Below are 16,297 nucleotides of genomic sequence, written 5' to 3' on the forward strand. Positions count from 1 at the left end.
AAAAAAAAAAAAAATAAAAAAATAAAATAAAATAAAATAATAATAATAATAATAATAATAAAGCTCAGAATTTAATCGTATTATATAATACAAAGTCATATTTTCCTTTTCCTGACACCCCCTATTTTTTTTTTTTTTTTTGGCTTGAATTAAAAAAAAAAAAAAAAAAAAAAAAAAGACTACTTTAAGTTATTGAATAATATCTGAGGACCCTTGTTTTTTTTGGCTTAATTTTTTTCATATTATTATTTTTTTTTTTTTTTTTTTTTTTTTGCATGTCTATATTAACTCGATTAAATAAACGACTATTATTACCAACGACTACTCGGCATGCACATAAATGGATACACACATCAGCTTATCTAAGAATACCAGTAAAGCCAGAAATAGATCCTATGGTTAATACTTCCAATTGTTCAACTCAGACCATTAAACTAGGTCGTCATCGATCAATAGGTAAATTAAAACGAAATAAAAGGATCTTGTCCACTTTACCTGGTAAATAATAATAATAAAGAATGTATAGCAGTAGAAGAGTATATACATATATATAGTCCGTATTATTTTATTCATTTATATTTATCTTTGATATAATAGAATCGGTTCTGTCAACAAACTATATTCGACATACAGCAATAAAACCTTCACCTAATAGCGACATTTATTCTTCATTTATACCCTCCTATGTATGGAAAGAACTTGACTATAGTATTCAAGCTGGACTTGCACCAAAAGGGGTGATGGCCGCTTATAATCACACAGATCATTTAATACTTCATGTTCCAAATCCCGGAGCTTGTTATTTTCAAGATCATATCGTGCATAAGCTTGCCGCTAAAAATAAAACAAATTTACTTGTTTTGGATTCACAAGATTTTATCTTTTTAGCCCAACATTGCTTTCATCATGATGGTAATCATTATTTACAAATATATATATATAAGGAGTTGGTGGAAAGTGTATATAAAACTAAATAGAATCCCACTCACATCATACATATATATTAGCTGCTACTTTATTACCAATGCTTTCAGCTATAGATCCTGATTCAAATGTTTTACTTGCTTTAAAACAAGCCAATTTTAATTTAAAAAGTAACGAGAATGAGGATAATAAAGGTTTGATCGGTCGAGGAAAAGTTGGGGACGCAGTAGAGGTGTACAAGAAAGACGAAGAGAATGAAGAAGACTTGATAGATGATGAAGACGTTGAGAATGCAAATAAATTAAAGATTAAAGTAAACTCGAAACCAGTAGAAATTGACCTTAATGAAATAATGAATCATCAACATCATCATCATCATCCTATTTCACTAGAAGAAGGCAAGGATATACATCAAATATCAAAATCATTGTTAACTCGAGTATCTACGAAATACATGGAAATGTTTAGACAATTCTTATCGGAGCCTGATGGCCTTACAGCAGGGGATGCAGGAAAAATAATCTATTTAAGAGATTATGGAAATATGCAGGATGCCTTTACGAGAATTATGTTGAAATCATTGGTAATGGCTGTGGAGGGTTTAAAACAAAAGGGACATCGTCTTATGATAGTTGCTTCTTATTGTGAAAGATCTGAATCATGGTTATCAGATTATCATCAAGAAGAAGACGAAGAGAGAGAAGGAGAAAGTAGTATGACAACTGCGATCTCTAATATGCGTCCAATCTCTATACTTCCTTCATTAGAGACTGAAGATCAAATCAATCAATGGAAATCTTTAATGAAACAGGATGAAGCAAAACGTATCGCTGAGATTAATATGAAACAACTTTTAGCCATGACTAGTCAAAAGAGTAGTTTAGAGATAAAGCCTAAAGAGCCTACTTCATTACTCAAGGAGCTTCTCAACTTATTAGATTATGAAAGTATATCAAAGGCAATTTGGTCTCCAATTGAGGTAGATCGACGTGTGATGATAGCGATAGGTCACGCATTAAATCGAAATAAGAAGGTGGTAGATGTAAATGATTTCAAAATAGCGCATGATATTGTTCAACACACTTTCAAGTTGAGAGAGAAAAATACAAAAGATGTCATAGAAGCTATCACACCTACTACTGTACGTTTGACTAAAGATGGAAGTTTAGATATTGACTATTTAAAAAAAAATTGCAATGATTATGAAAGAAAGATGATTTCAAGAATTGTAGATCCATGTAAGTCATATACATGTATATTTATATATATTTTTATATATTTATTTAATTTATATATATTTACATACATATATGTATAGCCAAAGTCCAAGGATCCTTTAAAGATGTACGTGCTCCGATCACTACGATAGATACCCTTCAATCATTAGTTTCTTTACCTTTAAAACGTCCAGACTTGTTTAATAAAGGTATCTTGAAACGAAATTTTATTCCTGGTGTATTATTATTTGGTCCTCCCGGTACTGGCAAGGTTTGTCTTTAAATAGGAATATATATATACATATACTCATAAACTGACTTTTTTATCATTACTACAATAGACTATGTTAGCTAAAGCAGTAGCAAAAGATAGTGGAAGTCGAATGTTAGATATCCAAGCAAGTGATGTGTAAGTATATTGAAATAAAGTATCAATAGATAAAATAATTAATATATTTGGTATGTATTAGATATGATATGTATGTTGGTCAGGGAGAAAAAAATGTCAAGGTATTTTAGTAAATAATACAATTCTTTTTTTTTCTTTTAAGGAAAAAAAAAAGTCCAACATTTTATATTAGGCCATCTTTTCCCTTGCAAGGAAACTTTCGCCTTGTGTAATATTTATAGATGAAGTAGATAGTTTAATGAATAAGCGAGGAGGAGATTTTGCATCCAATTCACATCGAGAGATTATTAACCAACTTATGGTTGAATGGGATGGTCTATCAAGCAATAATCAAGGTGTTATTGTAATGGCAGCAACAAATCGTCCTTATGATTTGGATGATGCTGTTCTGAGACGTATGCCTCGACGAATTTTAGGTAAAAAAAAAAAAAAAAAAAAAAAAAAAAAAAAAAAAAAAAAAAAAAAAAAAAAACTAGAAAAGATAATTATAAATTACTTACTTTATAAATATATATATATCAAAGTTGATTTGCCAAATGAAGAAGATCGTATAGAGATCTTAAAGATATTATTACGAGATGAAGACCATCAAGTATCAGTGAAAGAATTAGCCAAAATGACTGAACATTATTCAGGTTCAGATTTGAAAAATGTGTGTGTATCAGCTGCACTTAAAGCTGTTCAACAAGAAGCACAGAGTAAGATACCTCAAGTGCTAACAATGGAACACTTTAGAGAAGCTCTCAAGATGGTTCCTCCTAGTTCAAATGAAGATATGGATAGTTTGGTTGAAATTAGAAAATGGGATAGTAAATTTGGTGATGGAAAGAAAAAGAAGAAGACATCTATTGGCTTTTCGTCATCCTAAGAAAAAAAAACAAAGGAAAAGCAACATAAGCTTTTTTTAGTATCCTTTCATAGGATTGTATAGATAATTTATCAGCATGTATATTAGAACCAAAGGGAAGAAGAAGAAAAAAAAAAAGATACAAAAGGGAGAAATTTTAGAGAGTCTTTTTTTTCTTCTTCTTCTTCTTTTTACAGACTAATAAAATAAAAGCTGTATTTGATATTAAAGTAATTTTGAATTTAAGTTATCAAGATAAGAATTGTGATTTACTTAATAATGAATAGTCTTGAAATATTAATAATGAAAATAAAAACTAAATAATAAAACAGATCGAGATAAATTGCCTTCAAGTACTATCTTAATAAACTAACAAAAGTGGGTATACTTGTCAGATAAAAGACTATACACTAAATCATCGCAAGTAGTAGTCCAACATGTTTTGTCAGTTACTACATCTTACCTCCCTAAATTTTATTTATTCGCTTTCTAGTTCTAAAAGTCGAATTGTTTCAATTCATATGAGTATTAATATGAATTGTTAAAGAAGTGGTCTGAGATAAGATGTAAGTTAGAAAAATGCTAGTTAATAACAAAATAAAGTATGTTGAAGATAATGAAGTGTTAGATACAGTCAAGACTAAACAGAATCAATTATAAAGTCGCTAAATTATATAAACAGTAGAGTGGGGGGGGGAAAGAGGGCTATTCATTCTATGATAATCTATCTAAAGAATAACAAAATTATATCCTAATTATACTGCTAAATATCTCTTTTATGCATCTAATAATAAGCTACAATAAAATGCTGTCATCTTTTTGTATCTGTTAGAACGTTTGGTTATGTGAAAAAAAAGTTTTTTTTTTCTCTATTTATTTACAATATTAAAGATGCAAGTAGTAGTCACTTGTGTAACATTTCATTATGAAAAGATATAAAAGGCACGCATGTTTAATTTCCCTCTTTTTTTTTTCTCTTTTCCTTTTTTTTTTTTCAGGAAATATGGGGAGCCTGTTTTAGGCCGGGCTATGAATAGCACTGTAAATTGCCCCGTCTGTATAGTGCCTCCCATGGCTGATGGAAGGTAACACAGGCTTATAGAATAGTGAATTTATGTTTATCGATAATAAGAGTAGTTGTTAAAAAAAAACATTAACTACAAACAATATTGGTTCATCATATACAAAAGTGTTAGACATCTGAAGATTGTTTGGTTAAATAGCCCTTCTTATTACAGTAAACATTAAAGAAGTTAAAACGATATATGCATTATGAATGATGCTTTCAATTATAATAAAAGTGTAAAATATCAAATGAAAAATATTATAAAATAAAAATAATATAAAGAAAAAAGAAGTCGATGAGACTGAACAATAGTTCTATAGTCAATCACTTTATTTATGAATTTATATTGATGGTATTTATAAGAATTGTTAAAGAGGTTTCAGTTAAGATGTGAATCAGAAAAGTATTAGTTACAACCGAATAAGCTATGTTATAGATAATGAAGTGTTAGAAGTTTTAATATTATTTGATAAAGTGGATCAAGAGGGTTTCAGGGGGAATCAAGACAGAATTCCTTGAATAATTTTCTAATCCACATGTTTAACCAAGAAACATGACATTATAAATCAGCTCATGACAAAAAGACATTTAGAGTCTGCTTATTGTCATTGTAATTAAAACCATCAAATATGCTCAAAGTTAATAGTTCACATATAAACGGCATCCTTGTTCTTTATCATTAGAAAATGATATTTTTGGGCTGATTTATAATGATATGTTTCTTGGTTAAATAAGTGGATCATAAAAGTTGTTTTTTTTTTACATTACTGAAAATAAATCATAAAACAGCAATAGTCATTAAGCGTAATTCAAAATAGATGCAGGATACAATTCTTATAAAGATTTGTACCATACCATATATACTGTTTTATACCAGCTATTATACTATATTTAAAACGAATTACATTGTTAATATGTTCGAGTGATCTAACTCTCATGCTTAGATATATTATTTAGGCATAGGCACTAATGATTATTTGTAGCTTCCTTTAAATAATATCAAGAAAAGTATCATCACTAACTATAACAGTATTCTCAAATCAAGATAAGATAAATAAGAACAATAACTATAGGGGCAATATTTAACTAGATAAAGCTATATTTAAACTTCTTTAATTAACAAACAAGGTTAAAAGATTCATGTATTTCTTTTGAAACTTTGTGTATGAAGAGCGAAGCTTTAATTTGAACTATTTTTTATTTACTACCACAGTAATCAAGCAAAACATGCTTAAAAGTATTTAAACACTTTTTATCAAATACTAAATAAATAGCTTTTAACTATCTTATTGAGCAGTCAGTATCTATGATCTTTTCTATATTTTTATTACACCTTTATTTTCATTGTTGTGAATACATCAACAATGGTATCATTTATAATAATCAGATGAGTTCCGTTACATGCCTATTATCTTTAGAAGGATCTAGCCAAGATTTTAAAAGTTAATTCTTGATAAAAGGAAAAAAAAAGTGAGAAGGCTCGTTTCACCTAATACTCAAGGAATTAGAGGAACTTCAAAGGTAGTTTAATTGTTTGACAGAGACATATAGAATATTCACATGCATAATTTACTTCAGAGCAAAATAAAGCAATATACATGGATACGTAAGACTTACGGTATCAATAAATATGAGAACATTTTATTCGTTTTACAACTTGACACCAGAACTTTTTTTATTCCACGTCTTTATTCGAATAAGCAATTATTAGAGAATTTTCTTTTTTAAAATTAATGGTGAACCCATGGTGTGATATTGAGCAATTGTAATGAAGCGATATTGTATTATTCAAGTATAAAAATAAAGGTAATATTTTAGCCATAATGTTATACTTCAGAAAAATTAAGGGAATACAAGTTAGAATCACTCAATTAAAGTCTGTTAGTGACAATGAAGTTTGTACAGTAAATATATTACATATTTTTACTAAACGAACAAATTTTCTTCACAAATTATATCTATGTAGAATACACTCAGATAGACACATTTGATAATGTTATCAAATGTACCTCTATGGCTTCGAAGTATACTTTATACAACATGGATAAATATAAATATTAACAAAAAAAAAACTCGTTCCATAATCTTGAAAGATATAAAGGAAAAAATATTTAATTTTATTAATATGTATAATCAGACGCGGTAAGAAAGATACATATTACATTATCACGAGCTAATATATTTGCTTTTCAAAAACCGCCTTTTTTTTTTATAAAAAAAACCTCAAATTGAGTGTTGAATGATTGTATAAGGCACATATTTTTTTTATTATATTGAATACTTTGTATTTACTATGTGTGATTTAAACTGGTGTCCTATGTGTGATTGCGCTATTTCTTACGAATCTGTGATGATAAGTACTTAAATAATTAATCTATATACTAATAAGCATTTTATTATTAGGACTCTTTATATTGCTCTCTTATTTGTCTGTTGAAGGATACTGACTGTTATTATAATGCGATATTAAATAAAGACCCACAAATGTTTATACCGATGCCTGACATATATAATTCAACACATATAAACGATATGAATGACTCCTCCAATATGTTATTGTCTTCATCACCGCTTAGTCTATCAAAATCTGTTGATACATCAGCTTCATTTACACCAGCGTATATTAATCTAGATCAATCAATAGAAAAACTTAATAAAGCTACTATTTAAGATCAACTAAGTCTATCATCTATAGGCTTTTCATATTGTGATTATAATGAAAATGCCTTATCAAATCAAGACAAGTACTATATCAATGATTATTCTACATCATATTTTAATGAAGCATTAATATCTTTTTTTATTTAATTAAAAACACAATAAAATAAGACATACATTTGTCCCCTCTTTTTTTTTATTTCTCTTCATTAAATAAGGTGATATTTTTACTCAAATATATGTAACAATAGAAACAAATAGGAAAAAATGATTGATTGAAATTTTATAGCCACATAAAATGTTCAGGGACAGAATTTTAATAAAAAAAACATAATGTGATTTTTATAACACGTATAAACAGCAATTAAACTAGATCTTTCACTCATAAAAAAGTAAAGATTAATAGCGACTGCTTAAATACATAGCACTTGAATATACTGTATTGCCCTAATCAATCAAGATGAGCAACACTCTATAATAAGTAAAAAGGAAAAAAAAAGCAAATATATGAACAAACTGCAAGAGGTATAAATATATTAACGTTACTATGAAAATAACTATTTCAACAATTGGGCTTCAGGGGTAATTAAAGAATGAGTGAATGCACTACAAAGTAAACAGTTTATTTTTTATGTATTATAACATATACAGTAAATCAATGGGAAAATCTATAAAGAGACAGCTTTAAAGACCTTTGTATTTATACTAGAAAACTCGTTTAATATGTACGAGTTTTTAATATGGAGAGATAGCTGAAGGTAGCAGTATATATAGGGAGACATTCAAACGAACTTAGTCGAATCAGGTTTATGATTAGATGATAACTGTACAACTTAGGTTTATTATTATAAGGCAAACCTTTACTTGTTTTTATAATTACTCAGAATTCTCTTTTCCTGTTGCTCATATCAGCATCGTAAAGAATAAAGTATTGAAATATAGCATTTCATTCTACAATTAATTTTTTGTCATCAAATAAGCGCTATAAACATTTAAATCTTTAAATTTAAGAAGGTCTTCTTTTTTCTTAGCAAATCTTATTGTTTCATTTACATTTTCGTCAGAATCATATCATTCACCTATCTCAAAGCAAAGTCGAAAATCTATCTAATAAAGCATATAAAATAAAATATTAGTATATGTTTACGTGTATTATTCAGTTATAATATTAAAGATACAAATAGTAGTCACTCGTGTAACAATTCATTATAAAACGATATAAAAGGTACGCATGTTTAATTTCCCTCTTTTTTTTTCTTTTTTCCCTTTTTTTTTTCAGGAAATGTGGGGAGCCTGTTTTAGGCCGGGCTATGAATAGCACTGTAAATTGCCCCGTCTGTATAGTGCCTCCCATGGCTGATGGAAGGTAACACAGACTCATAGAATGTTTATTGATAATAAGAGCAGTTGTTTAAAAAAAAACCATAAACTACAAACAATATTAGTTCATCATATACAAAAGTGTTAGACATCTGAAGATTGTTTAGTTAAATAGCCCTTCTTATTACAGTAAACATTAAAGAAGTTAAAACGATATATGCATTATAGATGATACTATTATCTTTAACAAAAACGAGTAGGCCTTAGTAGATTCATTAACAGTGTCTGCTCATTGTCATTGTAAATAAAACCATTGAATAAGCTCAAAACTGGCAGTTTATATATAAATTATATCCCTATTCATTATCATTAGAAAAAGATCTTTTGATCTGATTTATAATGATATGTTTCTTTATTAAATAAGCGAATCATAATTTAGATTCTTATACTCTATTTTGACAAATAATAACACTTCTTCCGGTTCATACACCTTTAACAATTTTTATAAGAAGTACTTATTAATTTAAGTTCAAGTTCATAAATGAAAATAGCTAACTATTGTTCAATTTTATTTTGGTCTTTGACACACAGAAATTAGTTACAATTCAATTATTTGTTTTCTATTTACATATCTTCTTCTTCAATAAATAGACGTAAATACTTGAATTCCTAGGAATACTCCATATCATGTCATTCAAATAATATATATTAAAAGTTTCTTAACGCCTTTTATTATTATTTTCGTTATCAGATGAAGAAGATAACCAGCAGCAGCAGCAGTTTGATAGAACTTCTGATATTTTATCTAATCTTATTCAAGAAGCCAATGAAGCTGTTCATAAAGGCAAATCCCTGAAAACATATGGTATTTCGCTATCATCTTTATTCTTTGAGCGTAGTTAAAAAAAAAAAAGAAGCAACATTCACAACTCTTGTCATAGAAAAGATTAATAAAAGACAACAACAAGAGTATCATTTTTTTTATTCTTATCTTTCAATGAAAGAAGAAACTCATTCTAACTATTTTTCTTTTCATTATCTCTTGTACAACAAATATCGATTATTATTATATGTATATCAATAAAATAGACTTGTTTAATTAAAAAAAAAGAAAGAGGTAAGAAAGAAAGGGAAAAACAATAGAATAAACAAAAGGTGATAAAATGGGAGTATACATTAATATCTATATTACATGGTGAAGTTGAGACAAAATATAAGAAATATGAGATTAGACTTCTTCTTCTTCTTCTTTCATAACAGAGTCGTCAGCTTCTGTTTTGAAATTATTATTATTATTATCATTATTATTATTAGTTTCTTCTGATCGTATCTCATTTGGTTGATATTCAGCTTCTTGTATTTCTTCCATAGTAGTCTCACCTATTGTAACAGGTTCTTTTATATCAGGATGCATGTTTCCTTTCTCTTGTTGGAATACTCCATTTAAATCAATATCAGCAGCATGGATCGATTGTTGTGGATTTTCCTCATCCTCTACATCAGCATCGTCATAAACTTCCTCATCAATTAAATCATTCATTACCGTCTGATCATCTCTATCTTTTTTATCTTCTCTTAATTTCTTTACAGGATCTTCATGATGTGTAGTCTCTAAAGTACGTTTTCTGCTTTGTCGAATAGCTAGTGGCTTGGGATTTAATACCAGTTCGCAAAGTGAAGCTATGCGACGAGAGATAACAAGATCTCTTGGCCAGACAAACTTTGAATTGTTTGAGTCTCCTCCTCCTCTTTCTTCTTCTTCTTCCTCTTCTTCTTCTTCCTCTATGTTTTCTGTAAGAGCTTGTTTAACATGATAAAATGGTAAATCAGGATCATCAATGATTAAATCATTACGGCCAATACCGTGTTTACAAATGCCTTCTAATAAAGCTTTATCATGTTTAGGTACCTCCCACCAGCTAATATTTTTATGTATAAAAAAAGAGTAATTAGGTAATAATTAAAAAAAAATTAATATAAACTATAAATGTACCTTGGTAGACCTGAAGTTTTTCTTGCTTTAGTTAATATAATATCCAAGTCAGGATGAACTAGAACCTTTTCACGAATGGCATTCATTTGTTCAATACGTTTTAAAGAACGGCGAGCCTTATCATAAGGAATTAAATCGCTATTTTCATTATTATCGTTGGGCTCCATACTCGATTCGCGGCTAGCAGCATCCGCAGTATCTTTAGGTGATGAAGCAGGTGTATCTATATCTGCTCCTCCTACAGCAGCAGCAGCAGTAACAGCAGAAGCAGAAGAAACAGTGGCCGAATTATCATTTTCAGCTAAATGACGTTTTACAGCTTCTTCACAGGCAGCATAAGTCTCTTTATAATGAAGTGTAAGTGCTTCGTCCGATTTTTTATCAAGTCCCGCAATTTCTTTAAAACGATCCCATTTAAAGTCATCATTATCACGTTCAACACCAAATGACATAAGTGTCTTGATGAAATCACTCTTGTTTTTCTTTGTCCAGCGATTAGCATCACCTGCTCTAGCTCTTTGTCTTGGAGGAGCACGTGTATCTTTTTGACGTTGTTGTCGACCTTGGAGTCTACGTTTACGTGTGCTGCTTGCCTTTTCTCTTAAGAATGCAGCAATAATACGACGAAGACGCATACCAATATCAGCTTTAGAAGGCCAAATATATATTTTAGGTTTGATTTCATATTCTTCATCATCAGTGGATTCATCATCATCCTTTCTATCTTCATAGTCACTATCTTCATCTTTTTTACCAAATGTTCTTTTCGACATCCTATTAGGTGATTTTACAGGCTCCATCGAAGTTTGTCGACTGCTATCTGCATCATCATTCTTATCGTTGGTATTGGTATCATCATCTTCCAAACCACCAGAGAGACTATCATCATATTTTCTACCATAAAAGCAGAACTCAGGATCATTACGCATTGCAAGATATTGTTGATAACCATGTTTGCAAATACCCAACAACAAGCAACGATCTTCATCTTCGCCCCACCATTTAGCTGGTGGCGATCCAGTCACTTTAGGGATTTCTAAAACTTTAGCTTCTTCCCAATCTGTCGGTACAATTCTATCTCGAATTAAATAAAGCATTTGAATACGAAGTAAGAAATTACGACCTATAAAAAATAAGTATATAAATAATTAGTGATACTTTTTTTTTCTTTTCTATTTTTTTTTTTTTTTACCTTTTCTTTCAATATGTTCGATATAATCTTCAGGTGCCTGAAGCAAGAAAGATTTGAATTCAGTAATTTGCTTCTTAGTGGCACCAGAATAAGGAATGGAATCATTTTTCTTAACTTCATCACTAGCATCATTAGCTAAAATAGTCTCGATATCTTCGATCAATTTACGATCTTCTTCTGTCACCTTCTTCACATTCTTTATAATAGGAAGTACTTTTCGCATTAAAGCTCTTGTTACAGCCTTCAAATCTTTTTCAGAACGACGAGGGAAATGAGTAGCCATTAAATCCCATCTACCATAGCCATAAATCATCAATTTACGTTCGTATTTAGTTTTTTCTGAAAGTGTCCAAGGACGAGCCTGATCACGACCACGACGGGATTTTGACTCCATTTCATCTTCATAAGCATCCGAGTCATCTGCATTATCGTTGGATGAATAAGATCCATCTATAGGTCGAGAGCCAAATCGTTGTACTTGACGTCTTCTACGAGGCATAGAAACAATCAGCGGATTTTCCTCACGTGTTTCTGTAGTATCAATTTGCGCTTTAGCAGCCCATTTTTCCCAGAAATCGGGATCATCTAAATCAACACCTGCATTATCTTCATCAGCAGTAGAAAAAGTGGCCTTGGAAAAGACGGAGCCTTTTTCATTACCCTCATGTCGAATAACAGTTGTACGACGCTCAAGAATTTGGTCAATATCTTCTTCACAAAACTTTGTACTAGCTTCATCATCTAACATGGCACCATAAGCACCCTTTTTCAAGAGATCTTCGATTTCTTTTCTATTTAATTCAGCAGTCTTATTGGTGCTACCATCGTCATGAGTTCCCATAACAGCCTTATCAAGGCCAAGCTTCATACCAGCACGATCAAACATATCCTTTTCATATGTATTTGCACAAATCAAACGATAAATTTGAACTGGCTTCGTTTGTCCAATACGATGGCATCTGGCTTGTGCTTGAAGATCATTCTGGGGATTCCAATCACTGTCAAAAATAATACAAGTATCCGCAGCCTGCACAAAAATAAATAAATAAATAAATAAAAATAGTTCATTAGATATAGTATTTATTTAATGATTTCACTTACCGTTAAATTGATGCCAACACCACCTGCTCTTGTACAAAGTAAAAAGACAAAAGATTCTTCAATAGGAAGAGTAGAAAATCTGTCAATAGCTGCTTGACGTTGATCACCTGGGATACTGCCATCAATACGTTCATAAGCATAATTTCTACCACGAAGATAATCTGCAAGAATATCCAAACAACTAAAAATAAAATAAAAAAGATGAATATAAATCTAGTATATAATTTATAGATATATTCTTTTAAATTACCTTGTAAACTGAGAAAATATCAACACCTTATGATTACCTTGAATTAACTTCTTCAAAAGCTTATCGATAAGAACCAATTTACCGGAAGATTGAACAAGACAGTTAAACTGCTCTTGAGGTCCAGTAGCATTACATTCACTTACTATAACATCTTCAGCACCTTCAAGAAGATATGGATGTATACAACATTTACGAAGTTGCATCATAATATTACGAAGATGAGGCATATCCTTATTAGCTATAGTATTAAAAAAAAAAGATGTGTTAAATACATGTGTTATTTTTTTTTCTTTCAAAAAATCATTTCTTCAAAAAAAAAAAAAAAAAAAAAAAAAAAAAAAAAAAACTTTACATTTTGATCCTTTTCTTAAAAAGCTGAAATTTTTCTCAAGTATAGCACGATACCATTTCTTTTGAGGATTGGTTAATTCAACTTCAATTACCGTTTCTTCTTTAACAGGAATAGTCTTTTCTACATCTTCCTTAAAACGTCTCAACATAATTGGTTTTAATAAAAACTGTAACTTTTCTACTTCTTGAGCAGAGTTTAATGAACCATATTCAGCAAAGAATCGGTCTTCATCATTAAAGACATCAGGCTGCATAAAGTTTAGTAAACTGAATAATTCACCCAAATTGTTTTGTAATGGTGTACCCGTTAATAACAATTTATGATCCATATAAAATGTTTTCAGAACTTCCAGTACTTTGGAGTTTTTGTTTTTAAGACGATGTGCTTCATCAAAGACACCACAACGCCAAGGAATATCTCTTAAGGTCATAGCACTGGCGGAGGCCATTTCATATGTCGTTATAAGGACATCAAATTTAAATTTGTTTGGGACAGGTTTTCCTTCTAGATCTTGATAATAAAATTCGGTCTCTATAATCAAATTACGAGCCAATGTGCTACCACGAAAATCAACGACATTTAAATCTGTCCAAGCTTTAAAAGCACGAGTCCAGTGAGGAATAGCTATTTCAACAAAATATTAGTTATCAAGTATAGAGTTATATTATAAAAATAGTGCCATACTTGAAAGAGGAGCAACGATTAAAAACGGGCCACGAATACGAATTGTATTGTAAATATCGTTTAATAGCGCGACTGATTGAACTGTTTTACCCAAACCCATTTCATCCGCTAAAATACAGGATCTGAAAGTGTAGTAACAAAATCTTAACCAATTTAAACCTTCAAGCTGATAAGGACGCAATTTGTTGCCATATTTATAGGGTGGTGAATCAGCGTATTCAATAAATCGAGTTGCATCAGGACGAGGTGGGGGAGGAGCTAACTTTTCAGGAGGTATTTGTTTTCTGGCCAAAAACTCATCAAGTGAAATGCCATTTACTTTGCGAACATCTTCTTCTGTCTCCCAGGTAGATGCATCGTAAAATGTAGAATTCCATTTTACAAGATAATATATTTTTCGCTCGCCTGTAGATGGATCCTCTAATTCACCATCATCAATAATACGTTCAATCTATTTTAGCAAGATAAGTACAATGAGACAAACACAATTATATATAAAAGGTGGTTTACCTTTAGATATTCAGAAAAATCTTCACCTTTGTTTCCATCTTGATGATATTTCTGTAAAAACTTCTTAACACGATGTTTACCCAAATGTTCACCTTCAACTTGTTCAACAGGAACCCATTCAACATGAAGGAAACTAGTATTCTTGTATTTAATTAGTAATTCTTCTTCTCCTGTTTCTTCATTCTTTCTATAATCTAAAATTCTTTCAAAAACTTTAGTGCCCATTGGAATCATAACAGGTTCATCTGCTTCTGCAGATGTCTGTTTTTTCTTTGGGCGCCTTTCTTCATCACTATCTTCAAATTCACTATCGCGTCCATCCGATTCTTCGGATTCAAGATCCTAATTATAATAATAATAATAATGAGATTTATAAACACGTAATTATAGATACAAATTAATACTTTACAAAATCCTCTTCATCCTCTGAAGATAAATCATAAGCGCGTTTTTTCTTGGCCGCGTTTCTTACAGGACGTTTTGGACGTTCTGGCATTTGATGTTGTTGTTGGTACATTTGTTGATGATACTGCTGTTGTGATTGTTGCATATGAAGTTGATATTGCATCTGTTGCATCATTAACTGTTGATGAGGCGGCAATTGTTGCACGCGAGGATCAAAGCCTGGTTGTAACATCATTTGTTGTTGACGTTGCATTTGTTGTTGACGTTGTATTTGCTGCTGATAAGCTTGCAATTGCTGGGGAGAGAGTTGTTGTAACTGCTGGGGAGGTAATGGTTGCATGATAGGATAACCATTAGGAAGTGAGCGTGACTGAAGTAATTGCTGATGTTGGTTGGGATACGTATTCATGAATTGTGAATTAGGAGGCCTTATAGCTTGCTGTTGTTGAGGAGGCACTTGTTGTTGTTGTTGTTGTTGTTGTTGTTGCTGTTGCTGTTGTTGTTGCTGTTGACGTGGCATTTGTTGCTGTTGCTGTAACCCTGGATGATTCATCATTGGATTTTGATACATCATATTAGGCATACCTCCTTGTGGTGATTGCTGCTGAGGAAGAGATGGCCTATTCATGATAGATGTATTCATTGACATGGGGGATGCGTTTTGTGGTTGTCGTTGTTGCTGCTGTGAATAATTATTAAATCCACCCATCATATTGAAATTCATTTGCTGTTGTGGTTGCTGCTGTGGCTGCTGTTGCGGTTGTTGTGGCTGCTGTGATTGTGGCTGCTGTGCTCTTAGGTAATTGAATTGTTGTTGTTGTTGTTGTTGTTGGAACATTTGAGGAGAAGCTTGATTAGGTAGATGTTGTTGATGCATCATTTGAGATGGCTGCGGCTGTTGGTTAAACTGCTGTTGCTGGTAATAAAAATTAGGATCAACAGATTGTTGACCAAAGTTCTGTCCAGACTGTAAAGCCATCCTATTACCTTGAGGCTGTTGCTGAGCCTGATTAGGATTATTCATTAAATAAACTGGATTAGACATGAAGTTTTGATAAACATCCCTTTGTTGTGACATCTGTTGTATATTCGTGACAAGAAGTCTCCGGTTAATTCAAAGATTTTCCTATTATGTTCCCTTTTCTTTTTTTTATTTCTAATTTGCTTCCAATCTTTTTTTTTTTAAAAAGAAAAAATAATAATAATAATAAATTGGGAAACGGAAATCTCTCCTAAATCAATATAATAAAAGAGAATTAATAAAGAAAAAAAAAATTTGTTTTGTTTTATTTTATTTTTTTTTATTTTTTTTTTATTTTTTATTTTTTTTGTGAACCAGCGTTTTTATTATTGGTTCGTAATTGGCTTC

General features: G+C 30.7%; 3 protein-coding genes across 3 annotated transcripts; 2 read left to right on the forward strand and 1 right to left on the reverse strand.

Moving 5' to 3' along the window:
* Positions 1-740: 740 nt before the first annotated feature.
* Positions 741-3,418, forward strand: BX663DRAFT_426494 (P-loop containing nucleoside triphosphate hydrolase protein; the record flags this gene model as incomplete). Its single annotated transcript, XM_051522550.1, has 8 exons — positions 741-912; positions 1,008-1,568; positions 1,614-2,162; positions 2,243-2,412; positions 2,483-2,550; positions 2,612-2,651; positions 2,723-2,966; positions 3,075-3,418. 8 exons carry the CDS (start codon positions 741-743, stop codon positions 3,416-3,418), a joined length of 2,148 nt encoding a protein of 715 aa, XP_051386961.1.
* A 3,304-nt stretch (positions 3,419-6,722) lies between these two features.
* On the forward strand, positions 6,723-7,305 carry BX663DRAFT_494396 (uncharacterized protein). The gene is made up of 2 exons (XM_051525487.1): positions 6,723-6,810; positions 6,867-7,305. Exons 1-2 carry the CDS (start codon positions 6,757-6,759, stop codon positions 7,131-7,133), a joined length of 321 nt encoding a protein of 106 aa, XP_051386962.1. The 5' UTR covers positions 6,723-6,756; the 3' UTR covers positions 7,134-7,305.
* A 3,107-nt stretch (positions 7,306-10,412) lies between these two features.
* BX663DRAFT_426330 (P-loop containing nucleoside triphosphate hydrolase protein) lies at positions 10,413-16,006 on the reverse strand (the record flags this gene model as incomplete). The annotated part of the gene is made up of 11 exons (XM_051522536.1): positions 10,413-11,557; positions 11,627-12,653; positions 12,728-12,908; positions 12,978-13,215; positions 13,330-13,953; positions 14,014-14,464; positions 14,524-14,865; positions 14,933-15,055; positions 15,134-15,247; positions 15,386-15,516; positions 15,634-16,006. 11 exons carry the CDS (start codon positions 16,004-16,006, stop codon positions 10,413-10,415), a joined length of 4,749 nt encoding a protein of 1,582 aa, XP_051386963.1.
* Between the last annotated feature and the right edge of the window lie 291 nt (positions 16,007-16,297).

This window comes from Cokeromyces recurvatus (genome assembly GCF_025118155.1).
Source record: "Cokeromyces recurvatus strain NRRL 2243 chromosome Unknown BX663scaffold_2, whole genome shotgun sequence".
NCBI classification, from domain to species: domain Eukaryota; kingdom Fungi; phylum Mucoromycota; class Mucoromycetes; order Mucorales; family Mucoraceae; genus Cokeromyces; species Cokeromyces recurvatus.